We start from the raw sequence: 25,181 nt of genomic DNA on the forward strand, positions 1-25,181 counted from the left end.
GGATTCTGGTCTCGATTGGACATCGTTCTGGCGATCGCTGGAGCGAATCAACTTCGTCTTGAAGCCAGGAATAAGAGACATTGGGGAATGTTCTTGTTTCACTCACTTGGAGCACAGTGAGTTATATATTACAAAACTGATGGTACCATCATAGAACATATTGATTGTACTTTGGAATACTGTTGTTGTTGTACTGTTATTCTTGTGTGATCTTAATACAATATTTGTTTGTGAGTAACAATTGGGGTGGCTTCTCCATTGATCTTTGACACACAGAATAACACATTTTTCTGCCGTGACTCCTCTCGGGGCTTGGAGGTACACCGTGACCAGGGGGTCGGGGAGGAGCACATAATGGGAAATACAGTTTGAAATGTGTTATTACATCTCATGTAAAATGTGACTGAGCTCAAATCCTCTCCCTCCCACATCACGCACACGGGGGAGAGTGGGTCACACACACACACATATATACGCACATATACGCACATACACACACACACACACACACACACACACACACAAAGTGTACGTGCACATAACTAATAAAATAAAAAAGAAGAAATATCTCTCGGTAATTTCCTGAAACTCGGTGAAATTCGCTCGGTGAATTCACTCTGTTTCTCGGTGAATTTTTTCCTTTGGGTGGTGTATAATCGCTCCGAACAAAATATCTCTCAGTAATTTACCCGTCTGTTAATTTATTTATTTCACAAAGGTGAATTCCACGTCCATGCACACGTGAAATGGTTTGTTTTTGCACACGTGAAATGAACACGTGAACCTTTACTTCCGGATAATAATGTTGAATGAAATAAGAACGAAGAAATATATGTCGGCATCATTGTTGACGTTTTTGTGACGACTGTCAAACGGAAAAGTAATATATCTTAACGGAAAAGAAAAACGAATTTTTAATATATGTCGACATTTAGCCGTCTGTGTCATGTTGGGCGGTGTATGATACATCGTGCTGCGATTTTTTATATATATCGGCATTTTCCCATGTGTGCATTTATTTTTTCAATTATTGCTGAAACAGAGTCTAAAACCATCGATAAAAATGAAATCGGATGGTGAATTCGAGATAAAATCGTGAGGGTGACTCAATGAATGGGCTTTATTTCACAGGCCTTTGAAAATGCATTTTGTTCTATAAACGGAAACTTTCATCGGATTTTCTTCCCGTTTTTTTTCAACCAAGTCTAAAACGATGTCAGTGACTGTGAAAAATGAAATGATATATCAAATTAGAGTTTAAACAAGCAATCTGAGTATTGCGCTGCAATACATGTCCCCTACCAAAGTTCAAAGTGCCATAACTTTGTCAAAAATGATCGAATATGCAAATTATGCATGGTTGCTGCTGGTTTTCAAACTTGATCTGAGGTATGCTGAGACACATGTGTGTCATGCCTCGCCTCGTTGATAAGCCCGCAATGTCGCTCTGTGGAGCAGCCTGCACGTATTGCACTGTGTGAATTATATAATTACCATCTCACGGTCTGAGGTGCTAGCGATTCAAGAGATATCCATTTTTAAAAATATTTTCGTTTAATTGACGATATCTGCCAAACCACGTGCCCTATCGCAAATTCCAAAAGGACATTTTAGTAGACTGACATGCTGAACAGATCTGTGAAGTTTCCCCTCGATTGGATCAAAAATGAGGGAGGAGCTCGGTTTTAAAGGTTCATGCTTTAAAACGTCATAACTCTGAAACCATGTGATGCATGACGTCATGCTCCCTGGCTGTTTTGTTCGTCATGGGTATGCGATTCTGCCTGCAAAGTTTAGCCTCGATCTGTTCAGCCGTTGCAGAGAAAAAGGGGTTTTCGTGTTTTCACGAAAAACAATATGGCGGCCAAACCACGTGACCTGTGATGTCATAATTACCTTTAAAATATTCTACAGACCGAGTCCCCCCTACGGTGAAAATTTGATCTCAATCGGTCCAATTATTGCAGAGAAAATCTTATTTAAAGGAAATTAAAACTTAAAATGGCACCGAGTTAAGGATCATCAGAATTATCAGAATTCCAAAAGTTCAAAGTGCCATAACTTTGTCAAAAATGATCGAAACGTCGTGAAGTTCGAACTTGACCTGTACCTTATCATCGGGAAACCATGCACCAAGTTTGAAATCATTAGCTTTTAGAGTCTAGAAAAAAAAAGTCCGGAAAACTGTTCTTTGCGCGACGGACTGACAGACTGACAAGAGTGCAAACCTACAGTCCCCTCCGGTGTACACCGGTAGGGGACTAATAAAACTGAGAGAGCAAGACACCACGGGCCTAACAAAAGCTATGCAAGTAAATAAAATGGTGGATATTTGTTTTTGAAGCCTCTTCCAGAATGGGTGGAGCTATTCTCTCAACGTAGTAAGCCATACCCCCGGACAGACGCACGACAGGATCACCTGCGGCTAATATAATACAATATATATATATATATATATATATATATATATATATATATATATATATATATATATATATATATATACATATATACTGTATATAATAAAATAAAATGAGCCGTGTCCGTTTGTCTTGTTATAATTTGGAATGGTCAGTACCATTCCAACCAAATTTGATTTTAATGGTCAGTACCTTCCGGTTGTTTAAGAAATCTGAAATTTGGCGTGCTGATAGACATCGAAGCCGGTACACTGGGTGAAATCACAGAACCGTTGGGAAACGTTCGTAAATGAAAATTTACGTTTAAAAAACCGTGGATAAGATTGATAAAGCAAAGTTTGGGGGCAGGGGAATGTTCCTCTGAACGTCTGAACGTAAATTCTCTGTACGGCCATTACATCATCCTCCAAATGCCTTCACAATAATGTGAATATATTGTATTACCGGAGGTGATGGAGAAATGGGAAGAGGGTTCCAAGACAGGTTCACATGGTAACACAAAGCAAGCTGGGCGTTCTGCAAAGACCACAAGAACCGGGTTCGTATGTTGCAGACGTTGCAGATAGTGTCTCCATATATCAAATCCATTCTTACCTGAAGGTTTTTTTTAAGGGTTATTGAAGCACTGCTTAAATAAATTTCAAAAATAAAAACACATTAGAATGCCAATTAGCATTGCTTGCCTCAAAATCGAATCCCAAACGGCCAATCAGATTACATTTACCAAAGGCACAAGCCCATTTTGGAAATCCAATTGATCACCAAGCGCCGACGATCCTGTTTGGACCCAAACTAAGCACATTTAACACTTTTATGCACAGAGTAAAATTTACTGTTTTGCGCATCCTTTACGTGCTCAGTGGTGGATCACCTGCCTCAGTGGGAAAATAAATATCAATAAATAAATCTTACTTTTCATCAAGGTCTTGAAGACGCGCTCGCACCGTGCTGCCCTTTGCATCCTTCGTGATCTTCTGCAGAAGGTAGAACGTGTGCTGAAAGGCGCGCAGCAAGTACTCCTCAAACTCACAAGGAACACAGTTCTTGGACATGAGCTCATTCACACAGCTCATCGCCAGGGCGCCCAGAGCCTGACACACGACGGGAAAGAGCTTTGGATATTAAAAAACAACTATGTGATGGTTGACTGCTTGATACAAAGGAACATTTTGCTCACTAAGGTGCACAAACGGGAAGAACTCAAAGCCCTAGAAATGCCAACTAAAACCATAGGAAGGTCAAGCAGCTTTTACAACTGAACGATAATTAAATTGAAAGAAATGTACTTTGCATTGTCAAGTTTTTTATCAACCTGCATGGTTAAATATATATATATATATATAACCACCTTTAGAGGCCATTTTTCCCCGCAAAGCGGGGGTTGGCCTTTTTTGGGAACCGTGGTTGTTGTTGTTTTTCGGTCCCCTTTTTGAAGCAATGTTTTACGGCCGGATGCCCTTCCTGACGCCAACCCTTTTTGCCGCCTTTAACGACAAACAGGGAATTACCAGTGAACTGGTACTCAATTAGCCGACCTCAGAAGGATGACAGGCTGAGTCAACCCCCCTGGCGTTAATTCAGCGATCGACCGGGATTCGAACCCAGGATCCTAAGCCGGCACCCTAGCCGCTAGCCCAACACCAGGGCAACACCATTAACCTGCATGGTTAATGAAGCTAAATAGGTATTTCAAAAAGATTTATTTAAAAAAAAAAAAATTCCTCAATTCCAGAGCCATATACATGTCACGGACACTTTATGAGCAGAGGGAGGAGAGGGGGAAGGTGAACAACCAGTCTCAATAAAAATGAAGAAATGAGAGGCGAGAAAAACAAATATTGTGGGGAAAATAAATAAACTAGAGCGATATATTTCCACCCCCATTATTACATACATAACTGTACCAAGTTTGATTTCAACCCATGCAACTGCTCTCAAGTATCACATTTTTACCTTGCATGACCTCTGACCTCACGTAAAGCACAAAATCACCTAACTCCTCGCTTTTGATGCCAAAATATAATCAGCTCTTCTTTGCATCATAATATATACTTTTACAAGGTTTGGTCAAAATGCTATCACCGGTTCACAAGGTAGAATAGTAACAATTTTTACTTAACATGACGTCTGACCTTTGATCTATTGACCCCTAAATCTAAACAGTTCATCTTTTCATCATTATACATACCTGTACCAAGTTTGACTTGCATCCCTTCAGCTGTTCTTAAGTTATCGTGGTAACGAAATAATTGCAACTTTACATGACCTCTGATCTTTGAACTCTTGACCCCAAAATCGAATCAGTTTATCTTTGCATCATAATATATAATTATACCAAGTTTGGTGAAAATCCCATGACTGATTCACAAGTTAGCTCGGTAACAGAATTTTTACCTGATGAGACATCTGACCTATTGACCCCAAAATCTAATCAGTTGATCTTTATGTCATGATACATACCTGTACCAAGTTTGAATTAGATCCCTTTAGCCGTTCTCAAGTTATAAACCTATTACAGACTTTGACCTTTGACCTCTTGAACCCAAAATCAAATCAGTCCAGCTTTACATCATACATATTTGTACCAACTTTCGTCAGAATACCATCATTCATTCACAAGTTATACTGGTTAGGATTTTTACCTAACATTACCCCTGACCTTTGACCTGGTGACCACAAAATCCAATCAGTTCATCTTATCTCATTGCACATAACTGCACCAATCTTGACTAAGATCCCTTCAGCAGTTTTCAAGTTATCACGGTAATGAAAACCTACCATGGACGAAGAGACAACCCGAAAACATAATGCCTCTGGCCACTTCGTAGGAAAAAAAAAAAACCACCTTTAGAGGCCATTTTTCCCCGCAAAGCGGGGGTTGGCCTTTTTCGGGAACCGTGGTTGTTGTTGTTTTTCGGTCCCCTATTTGAAGCAACTTCGTAGGTGGAGCCATAATAATTAAAATAAAGCAAGCAAGCGCGAAACCACGGACGCGCGCACGCACGCGCGCACGCACGCACGCACACACACTTTTTACCGAGGCCTTCTCGGTGCCTCCCCCATCGCAACCCAAGCGTGCAAAATGAAAGATGGTGGCGAGCAGCTGAGGGCTAATACTAGTGGACAATGGAATCCAACTGAAGAGGTGTACGAGGCAATCCAGCGTCAGACTGCAAACGTGCTGGCTGTCTTCATCCAGGGTTGGCACGGGCTGCATGAAGAAGCGACCGCCATCCGGCATGTGGAAGAGACTCCCCAGCAACTCTCCTGCATGCAGGAAACGCCGGTAGTAATAGCACTCATTCAATAAAATTATCAACAGTAGGAAAATAATAAATATATATGAATGATCGTTTTAAGGCCATTTTCCCCGCCAGAGCAGGGGTTAGCCTTGAGGGCCCCATGACAATCATGGTTCCCTGGTTGAGGCAATGTTTTTATGGCCGGATGCCCTTCCTGGTGCCAACCCTTAGTCGCCTCTTACGATGCATAGGGATACGGTGTACCTATTCTAAACCGGGGTACACACCGGGAAAATAATGATAATAATAATAAAAAATGAAGAAGAAAAAAAAAGATTCAAATATAGCATGGACCAATGCAATCATCAGGTAAACACCGACCCATGCTGATAGTGAAGGGTGACGGTGGAGGTACAGAGTTCAACGAAACATGCTTGTCCCAGATAGTTTCAAGAATGCCTGTAAAGCACAAGTAATGTGGTGGAGCATGAAATTAAAAGCAACGGGAAAGTAAATAAAGAGGCAACCCCCGTTCCCCTCTCCCCCAACACCTTTTGAATTGAGCTACCTGCAAGGAGAGAAAGGACGGTTGGGACCTGCTCGAGCAGCAAGCGCCGTAACTCGTGTTTCCGTGCAACGCTCATGTCCTCACGTGGACAGGCCAGCTCCTCAGATGCAGTTTTTAGTAGAATTAGTCCAATTGGTGCATTTGATGGATGCTGCGTTAGCTGGACATGCGAGATGAGAGCAGAAAGGAAATCAAAACAAAGGTGAATGTACAATTCCCAATTACAAAACTAGAACGGCACTCTTCGAGACAGTTGCGATGTCAACCGATATGCCTCCACCCACACATCTATATATATATATATATATATATCTGTGCAGCGTCTGTCCTGTGTTGTCACTGAACTACTTTCTCAAACTTTTGTGAAATCGTACCAAACTTCTGGTATGCACATATCTCTCCCGTCGGTATGTCCTAAGGGTATTTTTTTTATTTTTTAGGAATTGTTTTGGGGAAATTTTTTTTTTCAACTTCAATTGTTTATAAAATGTGATATCACATATATTACAAATACATTTGTGCAAAATAATTGTTTGAATTATGACTGGTTTAAACCATGACAAAACGGCAACTCGGGTACAGTCATTTTATCTATATATCGACACATCTGGGCAGTGTCTGTGTTGTCACTTAATGACTCCCTCAAACTTTTGTTTCTGTGGTTGTGAAGTGTTTTTAATAACTTTGTGGTGGTTTTGAATCACGTGGTGGTTTTGAACCACGTGGTGGTGAGTTATTTTGAATTATGTGGTGGTGAGGTGTTTTTAAATCACATAGTGGTGAGGTGTTTTTAAATCAGAGTGGTGAGGTGTTTTTAAATCACATAGTGGTGAGGTGTTTTTAAATCACATAGTGGTGAGGTGTTTTTAAATCACATAGTGGTGAGGTGTTTTTAAATCACATAGTGGTGAGGTGTTTTTAAATCACATAGTGGTGAGGTGTTTTTAAATCACATAGTGGTGAGGTGTTTTTAAATCACAGAGTGGTGAGGTGTTTTGATTTACGTGGTGGTGAGGTGTTTTTAAATCACATAGTGGTGAGGTGTTTTTAAATCACAGAGTGGTGAGGTGTTTTTAAATCACAGAGTGGTGAGGTGTTTTTAAATCACAGAGTGGTGAGGTGTTTTTAAATCACAGAGTGGTGAGGTGTTTTTAAATCACAGAGTGGTGAGGTGTTTTTAAATCACAGAGTGGTGAGGTGTTTTTAAATCACAGAGTGGTGAGGTGTTTTTAAATCACAGAGTGGTGAGGTGTTTTTAAATCACAGAGTGGTGAGGTGTTTTTAAATCACAGAGTGGTGAGGTGTTTTTAAATCACAGAGTGGTGAGGTGTTTTTAAATCAGAGTGGTGAGGTGTTTTTAAATCACAGAGTGGTGAGGTGTTTTTAAATCACAGAGTGGTGAGGTGTTTTTAAATCACAGAGTGGTGAGGTGTTTTTAAATCACAGAGTGGTGAGGTGTTTTTAAATCACAGAGTGGTGAGGTGTTTTTAAATCACAGAGTGGTGAGGTGTTTTGATTTACGTGGTGGTGAGGTGTTTTGAATTACGTGGTGGTGAGGTGTTTTGAATTACGTGGTGGTGAGGTGTTTTGATTTACGTGGTGGTGAGGTGTTTTGAATTACGTGGTGGTGAGGTGTTTTTAATTTCGTGGCTGTGAGGTGTTTTTTTTTTTTACGTGTTTTATGGCTGTGAGGTGTTTTTATTTTTGTGGTGGTAAGGTGTTTTTATTACGTGTTTTATGGCTGTGAGGTGTTTTTATTCCGTGTTTTATGGCTGTGAGGTGTTTTTATTATGTGTTTTATGGCTGTGAGATGTTTTTATTACATGTTTTATGGCTGTGAGGTGTTTTTAATTTCATGGTGGTGGGGTGTTTTTATTACGTGTTTTATGGCTGTGAGGTGTTTTTATTACATGTTTTATGGCTGTGAGGTGTTAATTTTGTGGTGGTGTGTTTTTATTACGTGTTTTATGGCTGTGAGGTGTTTTTATTACGTGTTTTATGGCTGTGAGGTGTTTTTATTACATGTTTTATGGCTGTGAGGTGTTAATTTTGTGGTGGTGTGTTTTTATTACGTGTTTTATGGCTGTGAGGTGTTTTTATTACGTGTTTTATGGCTGTGAGGTGTTTTTAATTTCGTTGTGGTGAGGTATTTTATATAACGTGTTTTATGGCTGTGAGGTGTTTTTATTACGTGTTTGATGGCTGTGAGGTGTTTTTATTACGTGTTTGATGGCTGTGAGGTGTTTTTATTACGTGTTTGATGGCTGTGAGGTGTTTTTAATTTTGTGGTGGTGAGGTGTTTTTATTACGTGTTTTATGGCTGTGAGGTGTTTTTATTACGTTTGATGGCTGTGAGGTGTTTTCAATTTCGTAGTGGTGAGGTGTAATCGTCCCAAACTTCCAGTCTGCACCTACCCCTCCCCTATGTGTGTGCTGAGGGGTTCTTTCTTGAAAAAAAAAAACATTCAACCTGAATCTTCAACCTAAATTGCCTATAAAAATGTAATATCACAAACACAACAAATACATTTGTGCAAAATAATTGTTTGTATTGTTACAGACGCGGTTTTGGATGTTAGTTTACCGAGCGGTTTGGTATGACCGCGTCTGCACAGTTTACCCGATTCCACTCGAACGTTGGCCAAATCGCGCTATGCTAAATCAATTAAGGAAAGGACACAACGGCTGGGTTAAATGACACGACACCAGTGGTACAGTTCTCAAGACCTCCGGAGGAGGTTATAATATTTGTATGCAGAACGTTTAGATTACACTGACAAGAGGTACAGCATAGGAAGGTGGGCACTTAATCACGGTCTTATAGTAGCCCCGACAGACCACAGATAAACAGGACAAGACTGACTCACACAGGGATTGATGGCAAGGAAGGGCAGGTAGTCGATGGATAGCACAAGGTGCACCTTGGCTCAGGGACAGGATCCACATGGTCCGGTCCAGATATGCGGGGAGGTATCGTCGCGCTGGAGGTGGCGTCTGTTTCTCTTCAAGCTGGGGGCGCATCTGACGTCACCTCCGGTAAGTGGCTGCGTATATCCAGCGGGGAGTGACACGCCCTCGGCTCGTTAGCTCCGCCCCAGATGGAATCGGCCCGCCGCTTCTTATTGGGTGCGGGGGGGTTACCGGGCTCCGCCCTTGACGAGGAGCTGACAGTCAGCCCCTTCGTGGTAACCCCGTCGGAGCGCATGGTCAATGGCGGCTAACCAAGCCGGAGTGAGGACGCGCACTCCCCGCGCGCTGTTGTTGTTGTTGTTCCATGAGATGATGGGAGGATGCGGAGATGAGGTTGTGGGGAGGTATTGGGAGGTCCTAAACTCACTACTGGTGCCATACAATCACATTCTGGTGCAACGAAGAGTCAGAATTAATGGAAACGAGTCCTTAACTGACATAGACTAAGAATAACTAGCAAGATGTCCTATAGTTGTCTACGTGAGATGCGGTGAACCTGGGCACGACATTTAATGGGGGAAAAAGGGGAAGGTCGGTTCTACAGAGTGTTGTTTACAGACAATGGGACTAGGGAATGGGGGATTGGGGATAGTTGGGGAGTATTGGGGAAATAGGGGAATATTTACAAGCGGATATGGATGGAGGCCAAATCCCATATCCGCAACAGTATTATGATTGGTGCAAATCATGACAACACAGCAACTCTCAGCTAATGACAACATGACAACATGCGTCATGCAACACGACATGACAATCATGACAACAGTCATTACCCTCAGCTAAAATAAGCCGGGCCTCAGTAACGACGCTTGGTGAGGCTCGCTGCGCTCGCCTCACCAAGCTAGTTATATACACAGACTTGGCATTTAATATGGAATATATTTTTTTGTGGGGGTGAACTTACTTTTCAAGATGACTGAGAACCAAAAGTTCATTGGAATTATGTTGAACTTATTCTAGATTTTGTTAATGTGACCTCTAAAAGAAAGAAAACCACATTTGACATTTCGAAACAAATAAATTGATCCTTGAAAGTGATGTAAACTGATATCGAACTCAATTCACGGACAGTACTGTGTTAAACTTCTGTGCGTTTTCCAGAAGTATCTCTATTTTGCACACTAGCCATTTTTTGCACATTTTTCTTTAACAAAAACAAAAGTTAAATTACGACTGGGATTACGGACAGTAAAATTACAGTTCAGTACTTCGTGTAACCCCCACGAGCATTCAGGAGAGCACGTACACGTTGAGGCATGCTGTTCACGAGATTTGCCAAGGTTTGGACAGGAATCGCTTGCTATGCAGTTACAATAGCCTGCTGCAATTCACGCACAGAGGCAGGCTGCTGGTCCAAGTTGTCGATTTGACGCGTTAATCCTGCCCACAAGTTCTCTATCGGATTCATATCCTGGGACATGGCAGGCCACTCCATATGCTGTACACCACGGTCAGCAAGAAAGTGTTGGATCATGCAAGCACGATGAGGCCGTGCATTGTCATCTTGGAAGACAAAGTTTCCTCGAAAGGCTGCACAAACAAATGGAAGCAATGTTTCTTCCAGAATGGCCTGTGCTTGAACTGGTTCAGGTTTCCATTCAGAACAACCAGGTCAGTTTTTCCCCCTGCATGAAAAGCAGCCCAAACGGTCACCCCACCACCTCCAGCTTGGACTCTTGGCACTATACAATCTTCGTTGTAGGCTTCATGCACTTATCTGCGCACTCGGACATGGCCATCTTGACGATAGACTAAAAATCAAGACTCGTCACTAAAGATCACATGATTCCAGTGTCCTGACTGCCATTGACGGTGCTCTCTGGCCCACTGCAATCGGTGCTGGCAGTGTTGTCTGGTCAGGCGTGGCTTTCTCAGGGGACGCCTGGCACGATAGCCTGCTTGAACCAGTCGTTGGTTGACTAGCCTTCTGGATACAGGCACATTTGTCAGTTGCTGCCACTCAGCCCTAAACCGATTAGCTGACTTGGTACGACCATTGCGGACTAACCGGTGCAGCTGGCGATCATCCCTCCTTGTGGTTCTGCGGGGACGTCCTGGCCTCGATATTGGAGTAGGGACACCCCTCTGAGCATTTCGTTTCGGGATCTTTGACACCTGACCTTGAGTGATGCCATACTGCCAAGCAATAGCACGCTGTTTCATGCTGGAATTTCGTAAAGCCACCACTCCATGACAAACAGCATTGTCGAGTTGACAGACCATCTCCAGAGGAAGCGGCAATAACTTTTGTAGATGTGCAGCAGTTGTTTTCCACTAATACAGAACGCAACAACCCGTTATATACCCGATTGTGAAGCCAATCGTCAAATGCACCTGTCCGTACATTTTGCCACGCCCCCTGTGATATAATCCTGTTACTGACTTCTTGCTGCGACAGACAGGCAATCAGTGACAAGGTTCTTTTAACAAAGAAATCACCGAAGCGTAAAAGAAACTCACCAGATTGATATACTGAGTTCAGAAAGGAAACCCAAGTCAAGAAAAAAAAAAATTCCATATTAAATGCCAAGTCTGTATATTGTCGTGTCTCTAGACGGTGAACACCAGCTTTGGCCGAATAGCCGAAACGGTCCTTAATTCCGAGGCGAACAGCTGAAATTGGCGGTTGGTTTTGTCACACACGGGATGGAAGGAAGCGAAGTGCTTACCTGAACAAAGCACACAACGAATAAACGAACACAATGAATGAGAAATGCCATTAAATAAATTTAATGAGGTAAATCAAGGAATAAAAATTAAAGGTGAGGTAAATCTAATATTTCCTACGGTGAGACATCTCCACTCAGTCACAAATACGACACATAGGGAAAAGATAATGAAAATAAAATGTTTCTTTTAGACGGCCGGCACTCAGCTTTGGCCTCGAGGACTTTTAGTAGGTGGTCATTGAAGCTCAAAGCCCCACAGGCGGGAAACATGCAAGATGGCCGCGGAGCCAAGCGCCTCGAATGTGAGGTACCTTGTGAGGGTGGTCCTCTTTCAGGTTTCTCTGCCGTCCGGAGAAGCACAACGCGGACCCAGTCCCCCATGACATCAGCAGTGTCCGAAAAACCCCTCAAAATCCTGCCGACTCGGCAAAAGCAATCCTCTCAGGCGCAGACACAAAAGAAGACGCAACTCCTCCACCAACGTACGTTTCTCTCCCAAAAACCCACGAGTGAGCGAGATGCATTCTACTTCCTCTCACTCCTCTCGAACCTTCTTTCCTGACATCGTCCCGACCAATGGCAGAGCTCTATTGATTCACGCCATGGTCTTCTCGCCCAATCATGAACTTCGGGTCGTGGCCTGCCAGCTTTGCTTGGCGTCAGTGTTGATTAAGGCGGGGCTTACTTGCCGATTGGCAAAGTTTGGATTTTGTCGGCGGTTTTGGTGGTTTAATGGAGGCTTTGCATGGCTGGCGTTGTGTAGTTGTAAAAACGTAGGGACAAAATTACAGAGAGAATATCACGTACTGGGGAGAACCAACCTTAATCCCTAACTAGTTAACACAGCTTCATCCCTTGTGTGAAGACACAAACAATATTAAGCTCCAGTTTCCCTACTTAAATACATTGAGATGTCAGCTACGTGTCCACGCTACAACTACACAATCCTATCTTTACTATGGGATTCTTCCATCTACTCCCACAAACGTAACAATAAATAAATTATATATGTACATATATATATATATATATGCATGAACATTGTACATACATATATATATATATATAGTGGCGAACGGACAGTCATCCTTATCATATATATATATATATATATATATATATATATATATATATATATATATATATATATATATATATATATATATATATATATATATATATGTGTATATATATATATATATATATATATATATATATATATATATATATATATATATATATATAATTTATATATATATATATATATACACACATAAATATGATGAGGATGACTGTCCATTCGTCCTTCCGTTCCCTGCTACGCTGATTGGCTGTGAGGCTATGTGCACAGTGATTGGCTCCTGGCAAGATGATAGGCATATTAAAAGCTGATATTCAAAAACTAATTCAATATTTTTTACGATCGGAAGTCATGGCTTAAATAATTATGGTGAAATAAGTGAAAACGAAAAATAATTCGGAACAATTTTTTTTTTTTACCCCAAAAATATGTAATTAAATAACACGCTATGCGGGACAACAGGTAAAATTGCTCCAAACATCAGCATTGCAATCACAATCGCGATGAGTTCCCCATAACTTTTCTAATCTGTGAAAAAGACCAACAGCGACTATGAAAAGCATCATTCAATGTCGAAAGGATGCAGCCCATCGGCGTCACAGGTGTTCTGAGGCACATAGTTTGCGTAGGCCCAAGGATTCAAACCTACTGGTCTACAGGATAATTCCTTTATGGCCCAGTGGAATTGGAATCAATACAAGCTATCTAAACACGATGTATTATATATGCACATAAGCAATAGCAATGTTTTGCCTTAATTACATAACCCGAGTTATTTCTTCGAGCAATCAAGGCAGAGTTGTGTGCCTATGCACCACCCGCAATAATCTTCATCCAGATAAAGCAGCACTTACACGGAAAGAAGGAAGAAAAAAGGAAGAAACACCGCCTGACATTTTGATCAGTTCATGTTGAGAATCCCGTCTCCCATTCCCCGATTGCAAATAATTCATCGGATGTAATCAATAACTTTGTGTGTATAATCAATCCTGTGTTTTCTTGTTTTGTGCACCCGTCATAATTGTATCATATGGGCTTATTAAAAGCTGATATATTTGATTTATATTTTACACCGTATTTTGATTTTATTTTATTACCGGCCAGGGACACCAGTGGCGATCTTTGTGGATTCAGATTATACTTGTTGTGTCAACTTTTATTGATCCCGTGAACGTCATTGTCTGTTCTGTGTTCTTGCTCTTCCACGACCCTTGATGTATAAAAAATAAAAAATCCAGTAGTCATTTATTAGGCATCTCTTTATTAATATGAATTGTTTATTAAAGAGGAGTGCCACAAGTGTGCAAGATTGCCGTCCATGTAGTGACTGTTATTGATATGGGTCCCAGTGGATTGTTTCTAGGTATGTCCGCACACTACTTCTTCTTCTTCTTCTTCTTTCACTGGCAATGTATTTCGCCCCCAAAAACGTCTGTTTGTGGTTTTCAACTCCAACCCCTGCCCTGTACCTTCATCTGATTATCTGCCGTTGGAAAAGTAATCGTTGATTTACTTGGTTGAAAAAAATCCATTGGCATGGTTACGTATTCCATTCAATGCACATGAAGATCAGTGGGGAAGAGGGGAGACAGGGGAAGCGAGGGAGGGAATCAGGGGAATGAATGAATGAATTGGGGGTGAAGGTAGGGGAGGGATTGGGGGATCCTGCGCTAGCTTTTCCTGTCACTTGGGACAGGTACTCTTCCTAATTACATCATTGTACCAAGTTTGACTTGGACCCATTTCAGCCGTTCTTAAGCTCTGGGGGTAACGAAATTATTATTTACTTAGCATGACCTCTGACCTTTTACCTCTTGACCCCAAAATCTCAGTTCACATTTACATCATGATACATACTTGTATTAAGTTTGATTTAAATCCCTTCAGCTGTTCTAAAGTTATCACATTTTTACCTGACATGACCTAAGACCTGTGAAGCCATAATACAATCAATTCATCCTCATCATATACATACTGATACCAAGTTTGTTAAAATCCCATCACTGGTTGACAAGTTGGCCCGGTCACCATTTTTACTTAACATGACCTATTGACTCCGAAATCTAATCAGTTCATCTATGCATCACTTTACATACCTGTACCAAGTTCGACTTGGATCCCTTCAGCCATTCTTAAGTTGGCGTGGTAACGAAATAATTGTAACTTAACATGACCTCTGACCTTTGGCCTCTTGCCCCCAAAATATAATCAGTTCATTTTTGCATCATATATACCATATAAAACACAATGTCTGTGTCTGTCCCCTTAAGGACGGGTTGAGTCAGGTTTTAATGTTAAATCTTTTAACACAAATGTGTGTTCACTACGGTCTATTTTTGAGGATAAAACAAACTCAAAAACATTTTCCATAAAAGAGTAATTATGTCTCTTACATTGGAATTTTAGATGGTGGCTTGCAAACCGAGCCTTAAGGGCAGTGTACAGAAGAGTTTTTTTTTGTTTTTTTTTAACAATAAATACAAGGTGAAGGGAGGTGAAATTCGCTGCAAGTGATGTGCAATGCACGGAGTAAAACGAGTGTTCATTTACATCCGTATGATGTCTAATAAATAAAAAAGATACAAGTACACGTGACACTTGGCTGAGGCTGCAGACTTTGGCTCGTTCACGCTGCTGTCAAATAAACTCTTCCAACCCGTCATTTTGATGGGCTTTTTACTTGTAATATATACTGTAATTATACCAAGTTTGGTTCACAACCGGTCCACAAGTTAGCTTGGCAACAGAAATTTTACCTTAACAGGAAATCTGACATTTAACCTTTGACCACTTGACCCCATAATCGAATCAGTTCATCTTTTGCATCATAATACATAATAGATGTAGTACTCGCATTCATTAGTATAAAATTAATAGACGTAGTACTCACATTTCATTAGTACTTAATTAATGGATGTACTCACATACCATCATGGTCATTATAAATCTTATCAGCATTATCATAATTATGTACCATTATCATTATCATCATTATGTACCATTATAATCGTTATGTAGTATGTACCATGATAATTATGTACCATTATTACCATTATGATTTCAACAGTATGTAATTAATAGACATACCCACGTTCTATGTGGGCAACCAGGCAGACAGACCGAAAGACAGACACCCAAATGCAACAGTGTCTCCTCTGGCGAGGGTAAAAACAACATCCAATTTCTCCAATTAGTAAAACTGCAGACGATCCATATGGCACAAAACGACGCCAAACGGACTCTGCAATTGCTCCAGACTCGCCGACCTACAGAAAAAAAAGAGCAACGAAAACCACCTGCAGTATGTTGGAGAAGAAGTCGTGGTAGAATGCAGGCCAGTCTTGGCGTCCAATATCGACAATCACTTTGCACAGTTTATTCCGAACCGATGGAGGAAGCGAGCGCTGTCTGGACAGCAACAGTTTTGGCAATGCATCGCGCAGCTCCACCTTTTCCCTCTCGTTTACCCCAGGCCACAACCGATTCACCACGTTCTAAAGGCGAGGAGGGGTGGGGGGGGGGGGGGGGGGTGAGATAATAATCACATGATAAAAACAAAGTGATGCTGTGCTGATATCTATCGCTAACAAGATCCCTTGACTGAGAGAAGACGAAGAAGAAGAACAGCCAAAGAGAAGATTTGAGAGCATAGGTTAGGGACACAAGATAATGATACCGGGTTGAATAAATAATTAAAATAAACCGCTTATTCGAGAACAAGGCGTACCTCCAGCACTGTGAGGCTGTACATCATCACGTACTCATTACGCGTGTTGGAGAAGAAGAAGAAGCAGTGATGCCAAGCACCCGCTTGCTGTGCAAAATTGTTCAACAGCTCCTCTAAATGGCAGATGGTGGTGGCGGAATTATGGGGAGGAGGAGTGCAGGAAACGGTAAGACCACAGACAATTTAAAGCATCGGGAGTACTGTCAAAATATTCCATGATTGTTTATGATTTCATTTACTTTACAATTTACAAACTAGAAAGCATCTGAAAATGCAAAGGCCATCTGCGTCTGCTTTGTATGCAGACATCTTCATGTTCTTCCGTACGCTAATCATGACGAAAACACTTAAACAAAACAAACAAAAAATGCCCCAATGCCCCAAAAATTTGCAGCCTTGACCTTTGAACCAAAAACAAAAACAAACAATCAAGCTTTTGATTTGTGACCCAATTCTGAGACCCAATATGGAAATTCTTAAAATTTCAGGTTGATCAGATGAAAATTTACCATTTTATGCGACGCTGACCTTTAACCTTTTGATCAAATTATTAATTTGTCTTCTCAATATCTTACTATAATTCACCAAATGTCCATCTGTCCATTTGAAGGTACCGCAAAAACAGCTCAACCGATCGCAACAATATTTTGGGTGGGTATTCCTGGGACCCCTGGGAGTAAAATAGGCTATATTGTCTTTCCAATTTTTCCAAGTTTTCCAATTTTACCAAAAACGATGGAATAATATTTACCGATATAAACAGTGATGTGGCTTTCATTGAAATTCTACAAATACCGTTTAGATTTTGATGAGAATTATGAACCTGCCGCGAATGCCGAAGTGGACAGATTAAGGCAATGCGCGAGTTTGATAATATCCAAATACAACCGTCATTCAATCGTAATGTTAAATCGTTAAACGTCAATTGTTTTGTTAAATGATCAATTGATGATTGGAATCGAGTGAATACAATTAAAATTTTGAATTCGTAATTGTATTCACCCAACCGTATGGAACTTCACATCAGGATTTAAATATTTGTTCATGTCACGAATGTTGTTAAAAGTTTATTTTTAATATTAATGTTATTTCATTTGTGATTGGAGTTATATGCTGTATGGAATGAAAAAAGAGATATCGAGTTCAAGTGAATGAAATGCCGTGATGGTTTCTACTTTCTAAACATGAATTCGCGGATCGCCATATGCAGATTCGTCATTGACTGAGTATGGAAAAAACGTACTCGTTTGTTTGCGAACAGGTACGTTTTTCATGGAAGTCCTTCACGAACTTGCTGTCCATGTCTGATGTGTGACTGAATGAGCTACAGGAATGTGGAATTTATTGGTTTCATGCTTTAGCATTCGCCGTTTCTGCATTGTCTGTTTGCTTCTGGCCTCCCACCCGTGCGTAGCACCATTTATTCGGAGGAAAATTATTCCTCCGAATGGTTGCATGGAATAGATGGCATGGAATAAATGGAGTATGGAATGGATGGTGTGTAGTGAGTAGTGTGGAATATGTGGAGTGGAGTGGAGTGCATGGTGCGGAAGAGTGGATGGGAGAAGATGGACCCCCCCTTCGCGAGTACCCGGGCAGGGTAGTTTAAAAGTAGGTAGAGGGAGTAGGTAAATTGTGGTTGGATATTGGCATCTGTGGTGCGAGTAGTTGCACGGAAGTGTTTTGTTGGGTGCATTAGTGAAATGAAATCGGCTGGGCGTGTGGCCTGTTAGTGAGAAAGATTAAATGGGCACTCCGCCACTGTTAGTATGTCGGCCAGGTGAGGCCGCAGGTAGGCTCCGGGAGCCAGTTAGTGTTCAATGGGGCCCGAGGATCCAAAGGACAGACCCGGGTAGCCCGACGCCAGGGAGGGCGGTAGGGGGTGAGAGCGCCAGAGGGCCTTCCCCAGGCAGGTTAGTGTAAGGAGCAGGTAAGCTCGGGAGACAACTACAGTGGTGGAGGTGTGCAGGTGAGCGGACCTGCTGGGAGCGCCACACGACCTGCCTGCCGGGAGCGCCACACAAGGACGAATGCGATCGGATGGAGAGGAAACCAGAAGGTAGGAAGAACAAAGATGGGTGTATTACAATTTACAAGAAGAAGAGGAAACAAAAGAATGTACAAGATAGGAAGAGGAAGAAGCAGAACACAGGGCAGTCTTAAAACAGTCTTATGCTTAATACCCCAGATAAACGTACACACTCACACGGGGATTGTAGATGGTCACCGGCTTGTCCAGGCTTCAGTCGGCTCCAGTCCAGGCTCCGGTCCAGCGGCGAAACCCGGCAGGCAGGTCCGCGTATAGTTGAACGCGACCGGACCTTATATAACGGGGGGAAGCTGGTGTCCTACGGCGTACGTAATAGACGCACACTTGTGCCCAACGCCCTCTCTCCAATGTTCTCTTAATCAAGCGCGCCCTTCTTCTTCTCAGTCCTGTTCAATGCGCATTTCCCAAAGAGTCCTCTTAAAACGCACGCCTCCAACAAGTCTCGTACAACAAGCGCTCTCCCCTCAAAGTCCGTGAAAGGGCTTTGCGCTCGCTTTTTATATCTCTCCGCGAGCCAAAAAGCCACGCCTGTCGGTGATGTTACCTCAGCCCTGGTTGGCTGGTGAGGGCTTACCGGCCACGCCTTTGACTGGATGACGTGGCCACACCTTCTTGGCGCTCCGCCTCCTTTCTCGGGCATCACCGCGTGTCTTATGGCGGCGTTGAGCGAGCGCTAAGGCAGCGAACGCTGCTAACAAAGGCGCGTAACAAATTGAGAGAGCCATAAGGCACCGACTGTAGGGGCGCATAATGGCGTCGCTTGGAGAGGGAGGTCGCAAAATGGACGGAATGGGGACCTACTCTTATTTGATCGACAACGCAGATTCAACTATTGGAAACACGGCCTTATCTAAAACACATATTAATGAAATAACTGAAGTCCTATGGTGGCCTATGTATTGCTTGTGGACTAACTAGGGGTGCTACCTTTAACCATTTAATGATGGGATATTTACAAGAAAGTGTGGGTTCTAAAACCGCAACAATATATACTCTCCCAGAGAAGAAGGGAAGTCGAAAGTGGAATGCAAGAGCAGAGGTGGATGAGATGGAGGAGTGGATGGTACAGCACGGGAAGCATGGCTTGGGGTGGATGCGCGATGGGGAAAAGGCATGTGTGAAAGAGGAGGAAGATGGTTGAGAGGGAGGTGAGAAGAAAGGAGGAGGAGGGGAGATATGTGAAAGCAGTCGGACAGGCACAGCAAGGTGCTGGGACGCGGTGTGAAGGTGTGCAGGTGTGCAGGTGAGGACATTGAAGCGGCAAAAGATTGAGGATTTTTTTTTTTTTTGTATACAAGATCGAGGCTCGTGTAAGCTAATATTAATCACATAAAGACAAACTGACACATAAAACATATGATAAAGGGAGTGGGAGAACAACATGGAGAGCAGGGACATCGGGAGATCTGTGGGAGGGAGAGAGCTTGGGGGGGAGGAGGCATGGGGAAGGGGGTTGGGGGTGGCGGGGTGGGAGGGGTAAAAAACACATTGATACTGCTTGGACTGCCAGGAAAGATGTCGGTATTTCAAAAAAGAGGATCTGGGGTGAATTAATGGGGGTAGAAGATCAAGGTTTTGGATGTGGGAAGATAAGAGATGGTGGTGAACAGCTGTTTTAAAGACCTGGAGGGAGGAGTGGGATTGAAGTGAGTGAGGCAGTTTGTTCCAGAGGTGGAAAAAAGAGGAATGAAGGAGTGAAGGTGAGCAGAGAGCCTAGATTTTGGCAGTTTAACCATAAGAGGGTTGCTGGTAGATATTGTGTGACCTGTAGGAATATTTGGGGGACAGAGCACAGAGAGCTGGGGGAGCAAGGCCAGAGAGGAGTCAGTAGAAGACAGAAAGATCACCAACCTGCCTGGGATGAGTGAGTGAGTGAAAGGCCCTCGGAGTTAGCTTCATTGCGGGAGATTCCAATGATTCTGAAAGCTTTGGTTTCATTGGATGGAGCCAATATTGTTCAGTTTCCTGTTGCGGGCAACATATGATGTGCTTCCGTCACCAGTGAACTTGAGATTGTGGGGGTTGTTGTGGGAGGACAGATGTTCTTTGTGTGGAGGTTTGGGAACGGTGCAGCATGACCTGAGTGCATGCTCAGTGGTATTGGCAGCAGAAAGATACAAGTGGCAGCATGATCAGATGCTGGCGGTGGTAGTGCAGATCGTGCAACAAGAGGTGCTGAGATCGAGAGAGAGAAGAATGGAGAAGGAGACCGATGGGGAAGAGGTGTTGTTGGTCAAAGAGGGCCAAGTGGTCAGAGGTGGAAAGAGGAGGAGGTGGAAAGCAAGAGGGCTGCCAGATGCTTTTGATTGGCAGGTGGTAGCAGACCTTAAGCCAGAATTGGTATTCCCAGAGGAGATCTGTGTGACAAGGTTGCGGCCTGACATTGCCATCTGGTCAGGTGCAACAAGGCAGGTCATCTTGGGGGAATGGTCTGTACCTTGGGAAGAGAACATGGAGGAGGTGCATGACAGGAAGAGAGGAGTGCACAGTGAGCTGAAGGCAGAGTGTCGGGAGAAGGGTTGGCGATTTTCACGTCAGTCATTTAAGGTGGAGTGTAGAGGGTATATTGGCAATTCCTTTTCTGCATTTCTTGCTCGGCTTGGAATGTGTGGGACAGAAAGAAGGAGGAAGTGTGACAAAGTGGCCCAAGTTACCTTGAAAAGCTCACTTTGGATATGGAGGAAGTTTATGGAGGCACAGTGAATGGTGTAAGTTGAGGTTGTGGGTGGTGGTTCATTTCAGCCTAAAGGGGCAGTGGAAGAGAAATTGAGATGTGTGTGTGTGACTGTGTGCCTGTGTGTGCCGTGTGTGTGTGCCTGTGTGTGTGTGCCGTGTGTGTGTGCCGTGTGTGTGTGCCTGTGTGTGTGTGCCTGTGTGTGTGCGCGTGCCTGTGTGTGCGTGCCTGTGTGTGTGTGACGTTGTGTGCCGCGTGTGTGTGCCGTTGTGTGTGTGACGCGTGTGCGTGACGCGTGTGCGTGACGCGTGTGCGTGCCGCGTGTGCGTGCCGCGTGTGCGTGCCGCGTGTGCGTGCCGCGTGTGCGTGCCGCGTGTGCGTGCCGCGTGTGCGTGTCGCGTGTTGTGTGCCGCGGGTTGTGTGCGACGGGTTGTGTGCGACGGGTTGTGTGCGACGGGTTGTGTGCGACGGGTTGTGTGCGACGGGTTGTGTGCGACGGGTTGTGTGCGACGGGTTGTGTGCGACGGGTTGTGTGCGACGGGTTGTGTGCGACGGGTTGTGTGCGACGGGTTGTGTGCGACGGGTTGTGTGCGACGGGTTGTGTGCGACGGGTTGTGTGCCGTGTGTGACGTGTTGTGTGCCGTGTGTGACGTGTTGTGTGCGGTGTGTGACGTGTTGTGTGCCGTGTGTGACGTGTTGTGTGCGGTGTGTGACGTGTTGTGTGCCGTGCGTGCGGTGTGCGACGTGCGTGCGTGCGGTGCGCGACGTGCGTGCGTGCGGTGCGCGACGTGCGTGCGTGCGGTGCGCGACGTGCGTGCGTGCGGTGCGCGACGTGCGTGCGTGCGGTGCGCGACGTGCGTGCGTGCGGTGCGCGACGTGCGTGCGTGCGGTGCGCGACGTGCGTGCGTGCGGTGCGCGACGTGTGTGCGTGCGGTGCGCGACGTGTGTGCGTGCGGTGCGCGACGTGTGTGCGTGCGGTGCGCGACGTGTGTGCGTGCGGTGCGCGACGTGTGTGCGTGCGGTGCGCGACGTGTGTGCGTGCGGTGCGCGACGTGTGTGCGTGCGGTGCGCGACGTGTTGTGTGCGGTGCGCGACGTGTTGTGTGCGGTGCGCGACGTGTTGTGTGCGCGTGACGTGTTGTGTGCGCGTGACGTGTTGTGTGCGCGCGACGTGTTGTGTGCGGTGCGCGACGTGTTGTGTGCGGTGCGCGACGTGTTGTGTGCGCGTGACGTGTTGTGTGCGCGTGACGTGTTGTGTGCGCGCGACGTGTTGTGTGCGGTGCGCGACGTGTTGTGTGCGGTGCGCGACGTGTTGTGTGCGCGTGACGTGTTGTGTGTGCGTGACATGTTGTGTGTGCGTGACGTGTTGTGTGTGTGTGTGTGTGGTTTTGCATGAATGTTTTTGTTTGAGTGGTGCATGTTGTAAAGGTAGGTGGTCGGTTGGTTCGGTGTGGTTTTTTTTGGTGTGTGAGTGAGTGGGTGAGAGTCTGTGGATTCTGGGAGTGGAGGTAGTTTTGTTGTTGTCTGTTCTCACTGGCTGGGGGTGGATGTATGCATCCAGGTGTAGTTGCTGCATGTGGAGGCGTATGTGCCCGTTGAGGAGGCGTATGTGCCCGTTGGCCCACCTTAGCTGACCGTATCGAGGTTGAAAGGCGAAGCGGGATGATACCGAGGACCTCGACTGAGGACCGGGCCAGTGAGGCACACTTGTGACCAGGTGTGTTTTGAAATTATGTATATATATATATTGTTACGCGTTACCTCCCGAAGCCCTGGTTACGGTGCCCCTCAGTCTCGAGAGGGAACTCCACAGAAAGGTTTTTTTTTTTTTTTTGTGTTCTAATAAACCATGGTAAAACCACACCAATTCAATTGTGAAGAACAAAATAAGCAATTTATTAAAAACTCTCACAAACACAGCATGAACTCTCACATACACAATAATAATACTCTTAAAGAAAGTAGCATGAAAATATCACTCGTGTCTCATGACAATACACATGATGGTACCATCATTCCCCAATGCTCTCAAAACAATAAACTCACGATATGCCAAACATGAGTGGAATGTAACAATCCCAAAGTCCGTGCACGAATCCCCACGCTGGGTGAAGGTCGAAATCATGCAGAACGGCAAGAACAACAGGCAGGTATCGGCGCGGCTGCAGACGAGGAGTTACGAGGTGAGAGGTCGGGCAGCTGGCGGCACGGGGTAACAATCCCCCAAAACTTGAGTGAAATCCATGCCTCACGTCCACCAACGATTAAGCTGATATGGAAACCAACGGCGATCAACATGAAGAGGTCGATATGGGAATCCCAACAACAAAACACGAAGCACCAGGAGGACGGCCTCCTTGAGGAAAAATGGCGTATCGGCCTGTAATGGAGGAGCTTGCTTTCCCGCCAACGATAGTTCACACTCGGTAACAAAATCTGAGACACAGGTTTAATTGCAATCGCAATATGGGACGATTTCACGGGAAGCCTCAATTAATTTGCGACCAATATCGAGAAGTCCGCTCGCAGCCTCGATACGACTCACGGCTGTCTTTCCCCTGCCGATTTTCCTCCTTCCTCCTCTTCTGGTTTCTTTGCCGCGTTTTTCTTTTTCCTCCACAAAAATTTATTTTTACCATTTACTAAAGTCATCTCCATTTCACACAGAAATCTTAACAACAATATAACATGAAACTAAAAATCCTACAAGTATATAATAACAACAAAGGCAGAAGTGACGAATCTGTAACAATATATGTAATGTATATACACAAACATACATACAGTGCCGAAAGAAAGTCTACACCCCCTTTAGAAAATTTCACCTTTTGTTTCCTTATTACCTGGAATTAAAATGCATCAAATGAGACTTTTCCCATCTTTATTTATACATTGTAACCCACAACTTCCAAGTGAAAAACAAATTCTACAAATTTCAGAGAATTAATGAAAAATACAAAACTAGAATATCTTGGTTGGACAAGTGCCCCTCCCCCAGAGTTAATACTTGGTGGAAGCACCTTTGATAACAATTATTACAGCTGTGAATCTGTTGGGATAGGTCTCTACCACCTTTGCACACCTTGATTGGGCAATATTTGCCCATTCTTCTGTATAAAACTGTTCAAGCTCAGTCAAGTTGCATGGAGAGCGTTGATGGACAGCAATCTTCAAGTCATGCCAAAGATTTTCGGTTGGATTTAGGTCGGGACTCTGATTGGGCCACTAAAGGACATTTATCTTTTTGTTCCTTAGCTGCTTTTTGTTCCAGTTCATGTAGTTTTGGCTGTGATTCAGGTCATTGTCATGCCAAAAGGTGAACTTCCATCCAAATTTCAGCTTTCTTGCAGAGGGCAGCAGGTTTTCCGCTAGGATTTTTCTGCATTTTCCTCCATCCATTTTTCCTTCCATCCTGACAAGTGCCCCAGTCCCTGCTGATGAGAAGCATCCCCATAACATGATGCTGCCACCACCATGTTTCACAGTAAGGATGGTGTTCCTTTGGGTGATGTGCTGTGTTGAGTTTGCCCCAAACATAACGTTTGGCATTTCGGCCAAAAAGTTCCATCTTAGTTTCATCAGACCACAAAACTTTTTGCCACAAGGCTTCAGAATCTGCATAGGGATTTTATGCATACCTGAAATGGGACTCAAGGTGGGCTTTTTACCTCCACCACCAAAGGTGGATGGAGGTTATGGTTTCACCCCTGTCTGTCTATGTACAAGATATCTCAAAAAGTTGTAGACTTATTTGGATGAAATTTGGCAGAGATGTAGTGTA

The 25,181-nt window shown here is 43.8% G+C and overlaps 1 protein-coding gene across 2 annotated transcripts in view; it reads right to left on the reverse strand.

Moving 5' to 3' along the window:
• The window catches only part of XPO6 (exportin 6), a 75,670-nt gene that overhangs the window by 40,934 nt on the left and 9,555 nt on the right, over positions 1-25,181 (reverse strand). For both annotated transcript variants that reach the window (XM_068104203.2, XM_068104205.2), the window contains exons 4-9: positions 16,678-16,790; positions 16,247-16,444; positions 6,231-6,390; positions 6,044-6,121; positions 5,458-5,687; positions 3,333-3,511 (exon numbers count right to left, since the gene is read on the reverse strand). In XM_068104203.2, coding sequence (XP_067960304.2) covers positions 3,333-3,511; positions 5,458-5,687; positions 6,044-6,121; positions 6,231-6,390; positions 16,247-16,444; positions 16,678-16,790 — 958 coding nt within the window. The remainder of the gene's footprint in view (positions 1-3,332; positions 3,512-5,457; positions 5,688-6,043; positions 6,122-6,230; positions 6,391-16,246; positions 16,445-16,677; positions 16,791-25,181) is intronic.

This window comes from Myxine glutinosa, chromosome 5 (assembly GCF_964187855.1).
Source record: "Myxine glutinosa chromosome 5, kmMyxGlut1.1, whole genome shotgun sequence".
NCBI lineage: Eukaryota > Metazoa > Chordata > Myxini > Myxiniformes > Myxinidae > Myxine > Myxine glutinosa.